Source organism: Toxorhynchites rutilus, chromosome 3 (assembly GCF_029784135.1).
Source record: "Toxorhynchites rutilus septentrionalis strain SRP chromosome 3, ASM2978413v1, whole genome shotgun sequence".
Taxonomy (NCBI): Eukaryota; Metazoa; Arthropoda; class Insecta; order Diptera; family Culicidae; genus Toxorhynchites; species Toxorhynchites rutilus.
The window spans coordinates 185,319,543-185,336,303 of record NC_073746.1 but is presented as its reverse complement, the minus strand read 5'-3'; the positions used below and the strand labels follow the sequence as shown (position 1 = coordinate 185,336,303).

The 16,761-nt window shown below is 38.2% G+C and overlaps 1 protein-coding gene and 3 long non-coding RNA genes across 5 annotated transcripts; 1 reads left to right on the top strand and 3 right to left on the bottom strand.

Moving 5' to 3' along the window:
* Positions 1–672: 672 nt before the first annotated feature.
* Positions 673–1,568, top strand: LOC129780061 (uncharacterized). Its single transcript, XR_008743825.1, has 3 exons — positions 673–802; positions 937–1,252; positions 1,316–1,568. It is a non-coding gene; the product is annotated as an uncharacterized LOC129780061 (long non-coding RNA).
* A 2,289-nt stretch (positions 1,569–3,857) lies between these two features.
* Positions 3,858–4,378, bottom strand: LOC129779484 (uncharacterized). Its single transcript, XR_008743675.1, has 2 exons — positions 4,310–4,378; positions 3,858–4,219 (listed from the first exon to the last, which is right to left on the bottom strand). It is a non-coding gene; the product is annotated as an uncharacterized LOC129779484 (long non-coding RNA).
* A 673-nt stretch (positions 4,379–5,051) lies between these two features.
* On the bottom strand, positions 5,052–6,033 carry LOC129774828 (uncharacterized). The gene is made up of 3 exons (XR_008742782.1): positions 5,936–6,033; positions 5,551–5,880; positions 5,052–5,491 (listed from the first exon to the last, which is right to left on the bottom strand). It is a non-coding gene; the product is annotated as an uncharacterized LOC129774828 (long non-coding RNA).
* Positions 6,034–13,929: 7,896 nt separating this feature from the next.
* On the bottom strand, positions 13,930–15,870 carry LOC129777008 ((Lyso)-N-acylphosphatidylethanolamine lipase). Of its 2 annotated transcripts, none has more exons than XM_055783033.1 (5): positions 15,462–15,870; positions 15,342–15,387; positions 14,693–15,074; positions 14,354–14,623; positions 13,930–14,290 (listed from the first exon to the last, which is right to left on the bottom strand). In XM_055783033.1, exons 2-5 carry the CDS (start codon positions 15,373–15,375, stop codon positions 13,972–13,974), a joined length of 1,005 nt encoding a protein of 334 aa, XP_055639008.1. In that variant the 5' UTR covers positions 15,376–15,387; positions 15,462–15,870; the 3' UTR covers positions 13,930–13,971. The 2 variants fall into 2 exon arrangements, with proteins under 2 accessions (XP_055639008.1, XP_055639007.1); XM_055783032.1 differs by having other exon boundaries at positions 15,342–15,406; positions 15,462–15,869.
* Positions 15,871–16,761: the final 891 nt, after the last annotated feature.

Genomic DNA, 16,761 nt, shown 5'->3' with positions numbered 1-16,761 from the left:
AATTTGAATGGAGATTCTTAAAATATTCGATTACTAAAAACACGACGCTCTCTATATATTTCACAACACACAACATTTACAAAAACTCGCCATTATAATATAAAATCATTATCAAACACAATTCCAGTTCAATATTACGTAATACTGTAGTACATAGAATACAGATTCGAAATAGAAAAGTAAATTTTCATTCATTTTTTTTAAATCTATAGTCATTTTCGACGGTACCAATAAACACATATGTCAAGCAGAACCATGATTCGGAAGCCCAATATCGGCTACATTTTCTCGCCGAAAATGCACGTATCAGAATTATATCCTTCTTATACCCCCGTATTTCCTAATGGGAACAATGAAAATGGTTAATACGCGCTTTTCTCACCAGTTTTCAGGTATGACAATATCCAAGCTTACTAATGTTATCGAGTAAAATATACTAATCTCTTGTAGGGATGCGGGTTTGTTGACAATATGTACAAAAAATTTGGACATTCTACTAATTTTGCATTACCAAATGTATTTAGTAGTTTTCGACCGAGGATTTTTCTAAGGGTACACTGGAGAAATAGTTTAGTAAAAGCAGCTACCAAATCATTAGTAGCAAAAACATTGGTAAAATATACACATTTTTTGTAAATATTACTAAAATTGCGTAAAAAAGATGTCAGACGCAATGAAAGTTCCTACCAGGAATTCGTATATTTTACTTCATACCATTAGTAAGTTTGTTTTTATTGTCATACCTAACAACTGTGATGTGCGCACTTTGTCTTTTGTCTTTTGAAGACGAAGCGATTCGGAGGTAAGCACTTTGTTTTTATTGAATTCAATTAAGTATTCATCTCCCCCGAGAATTTGTTTCGACGGGGAAAATATCACAAGAAATTTTGATCCATATTAACATAATTGACCTAATACCATTTTTTTCTTTTTTAGTTGGCCTTAAAATTATATGCAGTACAATCATTCATCATAAACAAATCGGAGATAAGTATTCGTTTTTTTACATCATTATATCAGTCACCTCGGTCGGGAAACTATTTTCATATTCCCGCCAAGGATAAACATCAGTTATATTCTATACATTACAACACTATTGACCTTTTTCCTTGTTTTTACAGCTGGCATGATCCCAGACTCGTAATACTTGTTTACCAAAAACCATCCAAGCTATGGGATTGAAGGTAACGGCGAGTCTGTCGCTAAGATTGGAATCTTTCTTCAACACATCATCGACCGTAAAAAACTTAAGGTGAACATACATAATTTATTGCATATTTAAAATCATTAACATATGTATTTCTTTTCTTCATAGGGACACGAGAGAACAAAATACGGATGAAACGTGCTAATTCTACCGTCACTCTGCTAATCAGCTAATGCAAATCAGAGCGATGCAGCAGGAAGAGGAACGGGAACTTGCTTTGGAAATGCTCATCAAATTGAGGTGGTTGAGGCTGCGATTGAAATTTGCCTCTTGTACGCAGTTTATAGAATGATTCCAACGAGAATTATTGATGTTGTTTATAGAATAAGTTATTAGTATAATGTATTCTAAGTAAGTAGAATTAAACGCAATTAAATACAATTTTTTAAATTAAAAATAATTATTAAAAAATATTGTCATTATCCCTGATGATTACCTCTCACAAATATGAAGCAAAATTTTCACTGTTATTGCACCAATGTTGGACCAACAATTTGTAGTTTGTTTGACATATGTGCCTACCATTCTTTTTTTGTAACATGTACCAATGATTAGTAGGGTAGAAAATGACTAGAGAATTGGTAACATGTACCAAAAAAATCGTCATATTTACTAAATTTTCCTCTCAGTGTAGAGTGGTTTTCACATTTTGACCCGCCTGGCAGTATGTTAAGAGCCTTGATTTACACCAGCTTGAGAGTTCGGCAGTTCTCGCGAGTGACAGTGTATTAAGCCAGCGCTACACGATGCTACGAACACCCTCGAATGCTGGACGCTCGATGATTCGACGCATCGTGTAGTCGACTGACGAGCTACGAACATCCAATGTCGAGTGTCGAATACTCGCGTTGGAAGGTAATCCGTTCGTTGTGGATTACCTTCCAACGCGAGTGGCACGAGTCAAAGGATTTTTGTCATTAGTTGATTCGACACTCGACGACATTCGATACACCGATACACGATTCGTCCGAATCTATCTTTGACAGATTGGTTTGTTTACAAGTTTTAGATGAAGGAACTATGAAATTGATTAATAAAATTCGAAATATTCGGCAAAATATTGCAGTTTAATAATGTTGATTTCAAGCATTTTTAATTTACAGCCCGATATCAATACAATTGCTACGGCAGCAATTTCAATACTCGCATCGTCATCCAGTTTCCTACGTTTTTGATGGTAAATAAAAACAATAAACATTCGATCCAAATACTCGTCGATTGTTTGGACCGATTGCATTGAATCGAACATTCACTTCACCGTGTAGCAGCACATTCGTCACAACATTTGTCGATTCATCGAGTCAAATGTTTGAGTCCAACATTCGAGTGAAATGTTGGACGAATCGTGTAGCGCCCGCATTAGTATATGGATGCCCTAAAGCCAGCGCTACACGATGCGACGAACACCCTTGAATGTTGGACGCTCGATGATTCGACGCATCGTGTAGTCGACTGACGAGCTACGAACCTCCAATGTCGAGTGTCGAATATTCCCGTTGGAAGGTAATCCGTTCGTTGTGGATTACCTTCCAACGCGAGTGGCATGAGTCAAAGGATTTTTGTCATTCGTTGATTCGACACTCGACGACATTCGATACACCGATACACGATTCATCCGAATCTATCTTTAACAGATTGGTTTGTTTACAAGTTCTAGATGAAGGAATTATGAAATTGATTCATAAAATTCGAAATATTCGGCAAAATATTGCAGTTTAATAATGTTGATTTCAAGCATTTTTAATTTACAGCCCGATATCAGTACAATTGCTACGGCAGCAATTTCAATACTCGCATCGTCATCCAGTTTCCTACGTTTTTGATGGTAAATAAAACAATAAACATTCGATCCAAATACTCGTCGATTGTTTGGATCGATTGCATTGAATCGAACATTCACTTCACCGTGTAGCAGCACATTCGTCACAACATTTGTCGATTCACCGAGTCAAATGTTTGAGTCCAATATTCGAGTGAAATGTTGAACGAATCGTGTAGCGCCCGCATTAGTATATGGATGCCCTAAAGCCAGCGCTACACGATGCGACGAACACCCTTGAATGTTGGACGCTCGATGATTCGACGCATCGTGTAGTCGACTGACGAGCTACGAACCTCCAATGTCGAGTGTCGAATATTCGCGTTGGAAGGTAATCCGTTTGTTGTGGATTACCTTCCAACGCGAGTGGCACGAGTCAAAGGATTTTGTCATTTGTTGATTCGACACTCGATGACATTCGATACACCGCTACACGATCCGTCCGAATCTATCTTTGACAGATTGGTTTGTTTACAAGTTTTAGATGAAGGAACTATGAAATTGATTCATAAAATTCAAAATGTTCGGCAAAATATTGCAGTTTAATAATGTTGATTTCAAGCATTTTTAATTTACAGCCCGATATCAATACAATTGCTACACTGAGAGGAAATTTTAGTAAATATGACGAATTTTTTGGTACATGCTACCAATTCTCTAGTCATTTTCTACCCTACTAATCATTGGTACATGTTACGAAAGAAAAATGGTAGGAAAAAATGTCAAACAAACTGCGATTTGTTGGTCCAACATTGGTTGAATATCAGTGAAAATGTTGCTTCTCATTTGTGATGAATACCTATCAGGGATTATGAAAATATTTTTTAATAATTATTTTTAATTCAAAAAATGTATTTGATTACATTTAACTCCACATACTTAGAATACATTATACTAATAACATATAACTTATTCTATAAACAGTATCAATTATTCTACAATATAAAAATTATCATTGTGAATAATAATAACAGTACTTAATAACATCAATTATTCTATGAGCAGCGTACAAGGGGAAAATTACTATCGCAGCCTCAACCACATCAATTTCATATGCATTTCCAAAGTCTCGAGTACTCGAAAAAGTTTCCGTTCCTCTTCCTGCTGCATCGCTCTGATTTGCATTATTCAGGGACGGAGATAGCTGATTAACAAAGTGTCGGTAGCACAACGTTTCATCCGTATTTTGTTCTCTCGTGTCCCCATGAACAAAGGAAAAACATATGTTAATAATATTAAATATGTATACATGTAATGAAACATAACATCAACAAAATGCTCACCTCCGAATATCTATCTTCGTCACCAAAAGAGAAATGGCAATTGCAAAGTGCGCGCTTCACAGCTGTTAGGTATGACAAAACAAACAAGGTTACTAATGGTATGAAGCAAGATGCTGGAACGATAGGTGTTTCGTTCTTGACACTTTCATGACAAGACGTGAGACGAGTAGCGAGACGTAGCTTTCAACATTATTTACTTTTTGTTTGGTTGTGTGGTTATGGCTTCATATCAACTCGTTGAGGAAAATAACTGAAGGAAAAAATAAGGAAATATATATTGGTGAAAAATAGTACACGACCGCATATTTTCGACGTAGAACTACGCAATTATATTATGCAATCCACTTCGAATATTATTCTAGAATACATCGAAATTGTTCATCTCATGAAAAATAACATTTTCTTGGTTGTGATAGACGCGTAGCAATATTTCCTATCAATTGATGTAAACATCTTTTCGATCTGTTAAGAAATGTTCGAGTTATAAGTATTCGAAATACGGGTAGGGTTAACACACAAATCGGCAGAACAAAAGTACGGGAAAAAAAGGAAGTTCTTTCAGTTTTCATGAATTTAAACCGTTTAGAGATTAGCGAATTGTAATGTACAACATACCGAACAAATCCTAGAGAATTTTCGATTCGATTGGTATGCAAATCATGAGAATTCGTTAACAGTGAAAATAGTTAATAACGATAACTTTATTTCATAAAAACGTGATCTGTTTTCTAATTTGGCACTCTTCCTGAAAGACGTAGTTCTATGTCCAAACACAAAATTCAAGGCTCAGGATTTCCCTTGATTAAAACATACAACTCAATGATCTTCTTCTTGAATGGCGTTAACGTTCTCTGTGGAACTTTTGCCGTCTCAACGAATGCATTAACTAGCGTCATTTATTAATACTTAGTTGAGATTTCTTAAGCCAAATAACACGCCTTCAATGTATTCCGAGGGGCAAGCTCTAGAATACGCGTGACAACAGTGCAAGTCGAAGGAAATTTCTCTGACGAAAAATCCTCCGGCCAGAACGGGAATCTAACCCGAACACCCGGCAAGATAATGTGAGACGCTAACCACTCGGCCACGGGTGCACAACTCAATGATGATGATGTTTAATTTAAGAGGCTTTAAACTTTTCAGTTCATTCGCCTCTAAAATCCAATGCAATTGGTTACTTTCCTGTAATATATGGCAAAATAGCAACACAAAAGACAACTAATTTAAAGGTAAACACGAACCTGTTGCAACCATTGTCAACCTCCTTTTGCTCTAGCCTTTATGCAAAACCAATGTAACATCCCTTTCCGGATATTTTGGATCTGGTAATCTCCTTCCCGGTATATGCACAGCATTCTCCTCCACCCTGAGCGAAATCAGTGAAGCTACAATCAGCGTTATTTTTTGTCACCATCGCCGTAAGCTGCTAGTATTCTTTTCCCCGCCGATGGGAGCCAAACAGAAGTACATCTTGCATGGAAAGAAAGGCATTGATTGCACGGCAAGAAACGGAAAGATATACTGAAAACATCCTTCTGCACTGTTATGATTCGACCGCTTATTGTAGATATCTGAAAAAATAGAATCAATTATGGGTAATTGTTATAATAGACATCCAAAAAATACCTAGCTACAGTAAAGCGCGAGCAGGTATTTTGTCAACGAACGCATTTTTCACCAAAAGATACGATTTGTTTTGTAAACAATTTTTTTTTCGCGAGCTATGGCCGAATAGCAATTTCGACATTGCGGTCCACCTATAGTACAACGCCTTGGTATGAAGTAACATATACGAATCCTTGGTAAGAACGTTCATTGCGTCTGACACCACTTTTACGCGATTTTGGTAATATTTACAAAAAATATGTATATTTTACCAATGTTTTGGCTACTAAAGATTTGGTAGCTGCTTTTATTAAACTATTTCTCCAGTGTACGGCAGCAATTTCAATACTCGCATCGTCATCCAGTTTCCTAACGTTTTTGATGGTAAATAAAAACAATAAACATTCGATCCAAATACTCGTCGATTGTTTGGACCGATTGCATTGAATCGAACATTCACTTCACCGTGTAGCAGCACATTCGTCACAACATTTGTCGATTCATCGAGTCAAATGTTTGAGTCCAACATTCGAGTGAAACGTTGGACGAATCGTGTAGCGCCTGCATAAGGCTGATTACCAATGATTAGACAATTTTTACCGGATGAATTATTCGTACATACAGTGATATAAACTCGTAATCGTACTCCACCATACAGATCTCTTTTCCCTTCTTTTGAAAGACGAAAACAAGATTTCGGAACAATCTAGTATCATATAAGAGTTGAAAGGTCTGCTATCTGTTTTCAGAATAATGGTATTTATTTCTCTAAGAATTGCGAATGTATGTGTGAACGTATGAAAAGTGACTTAAACTCATATTCGTACTCTGGTTGAAATTTCAAATCGATTTATAAGGCGTTGAACAATTTGAATAACGTTTGAGCAATTGTAACATAACTATGTGTCTTGTGTTTAGAGCCATTGTCTTGGTAAATCTTGAATCCTCATTTCAATCTCATTTTGTTCACACTTTGCTTCATATTTTCCTTCAGGATGCTGAAGTAAATAAGCTGGCGAAGTGAAGTTATTGTAGGGAGTTTCTGCACCCCTAAAATTGTGTATTCGTGTTTTCTACACTTGATGGTTAAATCCTTGGTTTGCCAAGAATCTAACAAGACCTACCGATGGCTCGCCTTTGTCTCATCCACACCGAAGGAAATTCGTGGAATCCGAACAAAAGAAGCATTCAAGTTTGCCCAAAACGTTCGGTACTTGGCGTGTCAACTCTCATATGACACTATGACTTTATCTGAATAGAATTTTCCAAAAGAGGGAATAGAGATCTGCACGGTGGAGTACGATTACGAGTTTGTATCACTGTATTACGCGATAACAATGGTAAACAAATGTCAAAACGGCAGTATGAGCCGACAGTTGGAACTGGAGAAGTCTATTGTTGAGCTTGCTGATTCCAGTATTCGGTGGAGTTCGACATTTTATTTGTATGTATGAGGTTACTTGCCCGTTTAAAAGCAAAAAAAAAACATAAAAGTAGCTCAGTTGCGAGTAGCGCCATACATGCAAGTCAATTGTCAAATTTCGTGGTATGGATACGTTTGTTATTCGCCGAATCTTTGACGTTTACTTCGGATAAATGACGACGTATAAACCCGGCTTAATAGACTCGACAACCGAAAAAAGGTGAAAAGATTTTGGTTTCTTTGGAAGGTGAAAATATGGCTGCTAAGCGAAGGGTAGTGGGGAATAATCTCATGATGCGAAAATTGCGACTGAAGAGAATTTAATATTATAATTATGTGTTTCAGTACTATGTGTTTTAAATAATCAAATAACTTGAAGTGGAAATTTTCATTCAAATATTAGGTTGGGGAAAAGTAATCCATCATTTTCGGGTGAAATTCAAAACTATTGTTCATATGTTTCGGATTGTCTGATTTGGATCAAATATGCACCGTTTTGTTGTAAAATTTGTTGCCATTATAATGGCGGAAATATTTCTATCATAGAAGTCTTGATCCTTATTGACGAAAAACTCAAGTAATAGATTTTTACAATCTTCTCTTGAACCCAATTTCTAATCACCCTAGAAATTTTGCAATGCGAGAAAAAGGTGGTAATCGCTTGGTGCCAGGTGGTGGTGGATGCATTAAAACATCCCAATCAAGCTCTCAGAATTGTGTGGTCTTGCGTTGTCTTGATGGAACAAAACACCTTTTCTGTTGGACCTTTCTGGTCATCGATAGCCTCAAGCGGCCCATTTGTTGATTGTAGAGATCTTTATTAAGTATATTGCACTGAATAAAAAAAAAATTAAAAATAATTTTAAAAAATTATAGGAGGTTGTGTCCAAGATACGACCGCATAGTTGACGTAGAACTACGCTGTTATTTTATATAAGTCACTTGTTTATACCTTCGGATAGTATTCTATAATGCTGTGACCAACGAAACCCTTATGATGACGGAAAATAAACAATGTTAACTGCTTGGAAAAGACTGAATTATGCCACACAGCTTGTACTCTGCTGTAACACCCATCGATGCAAATTCGCTGATGAGTTTGTCAAGAGCGACAGCCTTCACCGCCAGCGGGGGGAACTTGATTTTGGTTGCTGCCTGGGTAACGGCGTTTACATTTTCGACCGACGCGCCGAAATCGCCTACTTCGCTGTTGGTCGATGCGGTGTCACACTCGCGAAGGCTCGGTTCAGTGCGAGCGCTTTTCACTGCACCAACGTCGCGTGCATCATTCGATGACGCTTGCCTCGAAATTTTATTGCCCCTGGAAATGCATTCATTTTTTGCAGGGCTCGAGCCTGCCTTCCACTTCTTGTTCATCACACACTACGCGAAGCGTCCAATTTATGACGCGGAAAGAAAAACACACGATACGAAGAACGTGAAAAATGAACTGAAAACACCACACGACGATATCCAAGTTGGATTACCACTGGTAGCGTCCAATCTTAGATCGAAGCGCAGCGAAAGCAAAGTGAACCGGATTGCTCAACAGTCCGATGCCGAATGAAAGTTTGCCTCAGCGAGATCCACTGTTTATACTCTAGGCAAGTATTCCCCTTAATTCTTCTACTTTTCCTTTGTTCACGGAGACTTTAAATCCTACGATTTCCCCTTCGTTGGTTGTCGATAAGTTGCTCGTTCTTGACAGCTCTGCTCGGGAAAGCACACAAATGGACAGAACAAATGTATGGGAAAATGGAAACGCTTAAAGTTTTCATGAATTTTAACCATTTACAAACCAAGGAATTCTAATGTATAGCATATTAAACAAATCTTAGGGAATTTCCGATTCGTTTAGTATGTAAATCGCCAAAATCCGTTCGCGGCAACAAATGTTATTAACGTTAACTTTATTTCATAAAAACGTGACCTGTTTTCTGATCTGGCACCCTTCATGAAAGACGTAGTTCTACGTCAAAAACGAACGCCTGGTTCATCACCGTACTCTTGTGAAGTTTTGGACCGATTAAGAACCGGGATTAAGAACAAAAGGCCAGGTTTATTGACGAAAGGGGTGTTCCTAATCCACGATAATGCGCGGCCCCATTCTGCTCGCGTAACTTAAGAGCAATTGAAAAGATTCAAATGGACTGTGTTCGAGCATCGTTCTTACTGCCTCCTTATTTCCGGTGATGAAACAGGGGTTCGGCGGTCAACGATTCGATAACACTGAGGAAATTCGCGACGCAGTTACATCGTACTTCAAAGAGTTGGACGCTACGCACTTCGTGCTCGGAATAGAAAAACTCGTGCCACGCTATGAAAAAATCCTCGAACGTTACGGCGATTATGTAGAAAAATTGAAAATAAAACGTAGATTACGAAAATCACCTTGTTTTTTGTCCAAACTTTTTGTTCGCGATTTCTGAGGCACTGAAACTTTTTTTTTGAACGACCCTCGTGTATACGCATAAACATTTGAAACACTTGCAATAATATTTGATGAAACGTGCCGTGTAGGTTACGTTACGTGCTGGATGGTATAAAATGGGTGGGTTATATCTATGATATAACCGCAAGGCTGACGTGGGACTATCTTAGCGTAACAATCATTTGTTTGTATTGATTAAACTTTTGATTGAATCAAACAATTCCCGAATTCAATTGAATTCAATATATTTGCTTTGTGAGTAAAAAGATTGTATAATTCCATATAAGGTCAATTCATGCATTGTGATAGATTATGTTCTTCGTTACAAGTTTGATGCTTGATTTGATGAACTTCAGGCACTTAGTTCCGATTTTGACAAGTACGTCGAACGCATATTGTTTAATCAATAGGCGTCATCGCAGCAATTGGTTATCAACATCTTGCCTGATCATGAAATGGTATGCGTAGGAATTCAGTGAGCAGAAGATATGAGACATATCCTTTAATGCAATCTTGAATAACCGAGCCAAAGAGTGGTGTTTGTACCCGCTTTTGTAATCCGTGTTAGGATAACACTTTTCGGAGTGCAAAAAAAACGTGCGAGTGCAGAAGTACCCCCGGAAGACCGTTTTGAGGAAACATATTCTAGTTTGCACAAAGGTAAGCGAGTACAAAAGTACTCGCAGTTTGCATTTATTTGCTGAGCCGATTTCACATTTCAGTCGGAACAAAAATGCCCCCGACTTGCATGAATTTGCAATGCCAATTTCCTCAGACACCTTGGTTCTAAAATCTGTATTGGGGAAACATATTTCAGTCGGAACAAAAATACCCCCGACTTCCATGTATTTGCTATGCCGATTTCCCCACGCTCCATGGGTTTGAAGTCTGTGTTAGGGAAATACATTTCAGTCGGAACAAAAATACTCCCGATTTCCATGTATTTACAATGCCGATCTCTCCAACGCTGCTTGGTTTTGAAGTCTGTGTTAGGGAACACATTTCGGTGAGAACAAAAGTCCCCATACTTTCATGTATTTGCAATGCCGATTTTCCCAAGGCTGCTTGGTTTTGATGGCTGTGTTAGGGAAACCGAAGATCGGGCCAATCAAAATGAGGCAGTTAGGGCGTTTAGATAACGCTTAACATTTTAAAGTTATTCAATTGTTTATCTAATGAAAAATAACATTTTATTAATTGCGATAGAAGCGTTGAAATATTCCCTATCAATTGATGCAAACATCTTCCCGATCCAGTAAGAAATGTTCGGGTTATAAGCATTCGGAATCTTTCATTTTTTCCTACATGTTCTGTGTTTAGGTTTTCATTTCACCCCCCATATACTCCGGTTAGACGTAGTCCCACGTCAATATCATCTTCCCCTGATTGGCTGCTTGATGATGCGGGCTACGGTTGTGAGAGTTTGTCGGGTCCGAGACTACTTATAATCTAAGGTAACATACGACAGTGTCGCCTTGCCTCACAATATAAACTTAGTGGGAATATGTAATTGACTGATGTTATGTGGTGTATGGGCAAGATTCAAGTGCTTCGTGAACTAATGAACGTCATATTCGAGCACAGTTTACTGGAACATTGGGCCTCGTTACACAATTCGAGTTGAATAGCATATGGTTCGTTAGCACTATTCAGCTATTATAAATACCGAGCAAATCGGTCGGATCGACCGAGTGAACGTCATCGTTGAGTAGTTCCGACAGCGGGTCGACGCCCGACTCAAATTGCGTCACTTCCTTACCGTAGTTGGATGGGACTTCGCTCTCATAAATTTTATTACGAAAAAAAATCATAATAAAAATTGTGCTGTGATGGTGTTAATACATAAGCACTCATCGTTGCATCTGTCGTAATTTTTGAAGCAGTTTGATTTGCTACATGAATCGATTCTATTCCACTTATGAAGCATTTTAAAAACGCTAAAATGTGTAATACGCAATACACAAACCGGCAAAATTCGAGCAAAAGTATCGAGGCGATCAGAATAAATCGATACCGTAATTTGGAATTTCGCTTGATGCGGTAGTGACTGGGATTCGGGATTGTTATTTTTGGAAACTAAGAAATGAAAATTTGTTTCTTCACTACTTCCTTTCCCTTCAGCCAGTCGGAGTCATTTTCGATTGATTTGTTTTAGTTTGTCGGAGTGAAATGACATCGGAATCAGGGCCCGAAATCTTCGACGGTGAAAAATGAAGACCAACTCTACTCCCAGTAGCTCCGCTTCGACTAGAGCTGCTTCGGCAGTCACCGCCAACAAAAAAATGACTTGACTAGAAAATGAATTGACTAGCGTTGAATAGCGAGGATGACTGGTGAACTAGTCCAGTCAAAGGTTATTTTAACTGACTCGACTAATGAATACAAATCTGCCTCTTCATTCAACTGACTTCAATCCACATTTCCATTTCCCCCTGATACTAATTTTGTACCCGCATACGCACGTCCATATAAAGAGGAACGAAAACTTGATTCCTGATGTAAAAAAGTAGTTACTCCATCAATGGACGGTTTATTTTCTACCCATCGTGAACTCAAACCAACGAACTTAGACATTTATCAAGTATGCTAAAAAAGGTCCTCGCGTTAGTATTCGTTAGTATTAGGCGTGCAAAATAGTGCACACACAGCACGCTATTTTATACGTGTGAGTAATTTTCGTGTACGATACAAAAAAAATCTAGCTCACCTGTAGGGTTTGTCAAACCACGGTGAACTCAACATCGATGCATGCATAAAGATACATGGGAAAGAGAGAGAGGAACGAATTCGTTTTGGGGGAAGTCACTTCAAAATGCAATGAGGACAATTTGACTGGAAAGAATGAATTGATAGAGTCGAGTCGGTAGAGGGAGATAGCAACTAAACGCCCGACTGACTGTTCAATCGTTTTGGCGGAGAAACTGCGTGAAGAAGCCGAAAGCCATTTCTAACTGACTACGGATATAGTCAGTCGGTTAGTTAGCCGACTATCCTCAGTTGACTATGACTATGCTGAGCCCTGATCGGAATATTTACTACGCATATGTACAATCGTTTCTTTGGTTTCGATCTTTTGTGATGCCGTTCCCTTTCAATTTGAAAAGCAAAAGCTTCCACTGGTGATTGAAACTGTCTGAATGGGCTGTATTCATTGCCATCGTCAAAGTGTGCGAAAGGACACATACAGTCCTTAGAGGCGAATGAACTGAAAAGTTTAAACTCTCTTAAAGCCGAAAAGAAGAAGAAGAAGAAGGACTCTTACAGTTATTCAACTGAATCCGTTTTATCTATATCTATAAAAACAGATTTCTGTCTATCTGTCTGATTCTTATGGACTCGGAAACTACTGAACCGATCGACATGGAAATCGGTATGTAGGGATTTTTTGAGGCCGGAGAAGGTTCTTATGAGACCCCTCCCCCCTCTTTAAGGAAGGTCTGCCATACAAATGAAACACAAATTTCTGCATTACTCGAGAATTAATCAAGCAAATGAAACCAAATTAGGCATATGGAGGTTATAGGGTGTAATAAATGTTTCTATGGTAGTTAGACACTCCACCAACTCTCTAAGGGAAAGCTGCCATACAACGAAACACGAATTTCTGCATTACTCGAGAATTAATCAAGCAAACGGAACCAAATTAGGCATGTGGATGTTTTAGGGTGAAATAAATGTTGATATGGTGGTTAGACATTCCTTCCCCCTCTCTCTAAGGAAGGACTGCCATACAAATGAAACACAAATTTTTGCATTACTCGAAAATTAATCAAGCAAATGAAACCAAATTAGGCATATGGAGGTTTTAGGGTGCAATAAATGTTTTATGGTGGTTAGACACTCCTCCCACCGTTCTAAGAGGGGGCTCCCATACAAATGAAACACAAATTTTGCATAACCCGAGAACTATTCAAGCAAACTTAGCCATATTTGGCATGTTTTAGGGGACACGAAACACCTACACACCTACCCTCTCTCTAAGGGCGAGAGGGCTGCCATACAAATAAAACACAAACTTCTGCATAACTCGAGAAGATCTCTGCGATTGGACCCATGATCGTAAGTAAGAAGACGTGAATGTTTGGAGGTATTGATAACAAAAATAAATTTTGGGCGGAACGAAGTTTGCCGGGTCAGCTAGTTATGAAGAAAAACCACGCGTTTGTGAAAATAACATGACTTTTTAATATAGCATATCCAAAATTATGTTTCATTCGGTTCAATATGAACAATACGTTGTTTTTCTGTTTCACAGATATTACAAGCTTCGTTGACTAATTTGTTGAACATTTCGCCACCATCCGCATATATATGGTGACCTGCACCTTCGATATATTTCACATTCACATAGGTTTCCTGCCGGATTTGTTTTACTTTTTCTCCCGAGTTATTGCGCAGCCAGGAGTTTGCTCCGTATATGAAAGTGATGGGTACAGTATTTTTCAAATCTTGAATTCGATTCAGCATGGGATGCTTAGCCCACGCGAAATCTTGCATCATCGTGTGGAAGGCACTTTCGCCACTGCAATAATCGTAACAAAGGTCCAATTATTCAATTTAACCACTGTATTAGAGGACAACTTACGTAGGTTTTTGTGCGTTACATTGATGTATATAATTGGGAATATCGTCTTGATTTTCGACTACGCCAGAGAATTTACGCAGTATGTCTGGTCTAGATTTAGTGAGTATCCATGGTCCCAAAGGTCCAGAAAATCGAACAACCCACAGCGGATTCAAATGTTTGGATATAGCCAATATCGGTCTCGCCCACAGCGGCAATTTTCTTGAACTATCCGTAACGGCTGGCTTCTCCGGAAATCCCCATGGATCGGCCAATATTAAATGTTTTACTCTGTAAATAAAGAAAATGAAACGAAATGTCATTTCTTAGAGAAATTAAAATGGTCATTCTAATACACACCGGTCCGGATATGACAGGGCGTAGCTCGCGGCTAGGAATCCCCCCATTGAGTGACCCAGAACTATCATTTCATTCAATCCAACTTCTTTTCGCCATTCTTCTATCGATTTTACCAATTGTTTTTCAGCAATCATAGCATCGTCAGCAAACTGTGGTCGGGAACTTCTACCAAATCCAAGGACATCAATCGCATAGACAGGTCGATGTAACGCAAGTTCGTCTAGATTTAACACCCATAAGGCAACACCGGCTCCAAGTCCGTGGAGTAAGAGAATTGGTATCCGCTTGGATTCATTGTTCATTGATATTGTGTATATTTTGTCCGCCTCGCCAACGCAGGGTCCTATGTCAACATACTTCCCTCGATAAGGAAGTTTCAAATCTTAAAAATAAAACAATCAAATATGTTACATAATGCGTATTAATTAAAGGGTAATGAAATTATTTTGAATCCGTACTTGATGTCAATGATTCTTTGAACCGTTTTAATGTTTAGTAGATGATATCCATTATATTCTAATCAAAACTGCAAGATAACGTATTCCGGAAGAATAAATAACAAGCGTGTTTGAAACGTAATTCGATCGAACCAGTAGGATGCAAGCATGCAAGCATAAAAGTTTTATTTTTAAGTTATTCATATACTCACGAGATAAAATTGCCTTTTCAAAATTCCGTAGCATGTTGGAGGAAAACTTTGTCCAATTAAAGATGCTGCAATGTTATGAAATTGTTCAGTTGGCGCAATAATAATTCTACTTATGTTTACCTCTCGTTTTCGTTGATTAATTCTTCTGTCATTGTCAGATGTTAATAAAATATAGCCCAGAATTCGCAAATATATTGGTAGATTTTGTTACGAAACACTTTGCGTCCTATCTCCACTAAGTCTTGTCTATGAATGATTCAGTAGATAAATCTAAACATTCGTCATGCCGGCTCAATCAATGTTTTTCTGCTGCATCATCATCATTACAAGATATGAGATAGTGTCGTCATAACTGAATACAGTCTAAGGACTTTTTTTTTCTGTGACAAAACACTGCCATTTCTTCCAATATGACATCATGAAATATTTAATTGCTAATGTGGAACGATTGCTTCAATTAAAACGAAAACAATTTGTTTTCCACTCGTTGTTTTCTTCAGTATTTTGTTTATGAACACTTGTTGTGTTGTAGTTGAGAGCAAGACGCTTATATCAATGTATAACAGGTGAAGCAACATCATCACTTCAATAAGAAGTGGATTACGGTTTAAGGAGCGGGGGTTGTTTGTTTTGTTATTGCTAGGATACGCCATTTTTGCATTTTCACATGCGAGAGCAGTGGAAATGAGAATATTCTACAAAATCATCCCTTCTTTTTCACATAAATTCGCGAAAGCCGATCATAGTAGGCATCGTTCGAATAAGCGTCATAGCAGTTTGTAGAGAGCCACCGGCAGCGTTCTGATGCTGTTCGTAAACAATACCGACAGCAACTCCAATGTGGCTGAAAGTGCATTTCATATGATTGTTTCACCTGGTATATATAGAGGCGCCTTGGTTGAGAGCAAGACGGGTCTATGGTACTAGGTGAGGCCGTTTCTTCACGAAGTGAGTTAGGGGAGCGGTATATGAAAACAGTACGGAACAAAGCAGAAGGGGAATTATTTCCTTGAAGCGTGAAAGAGACAGACTGATCACGAGCGAGCTTGGATACAAGCGTATTGTGTTTTGTTTACAAACAAAACACAGTAGACTTCCAAGGTGGCTGAAGAGTGGTTTTAGCAAGTTGGCCCACCTTAGGATATACTTCTACGCGCCTTGGTTGAGAGTTTCTCCACACTGAGAGAAATATTTAGTAAATATAACGAATTTTTTGGTCAATAATACCAATCTATAGTCATTTTCGACCGTACTAATAAACGCGTTTGTCAAGCAAAACCATGAATCGTAAGTTCAATATCGGCTACATTTTCCCGCTGAAAATGCATGTATCAGAATTATATCCATATTATACCTCCGTATTGCATTATGGCAACAATGAAAATGATTAATACGCGTTTTTCTCACCAGTTTTCAGATA

Excerpts from the sequence above, each read along its gene's own strand:
- LOC129777008 (XM_055783032.1), bottom strand. The coding sequence starts at position 15,493 with ATGACAGAAGAATTAATCAACGAAAACGAGAG. Across the intron at positions 15,407-15,461 it reads TTAATCAACGAAAACGAGAG|CATCTTTAATTGGACAAAGT; the intron begins GTAAACATAAGT and ends ATAACATTGCAG. Across the intron at positions 14,291-14,353 it reads TGTAACGCACAAAAACCTAC|TGGCGAAAGTGCCTTCCACA; the intron begins GTAAGTTGTCCT and ends CGATTATTGCAG.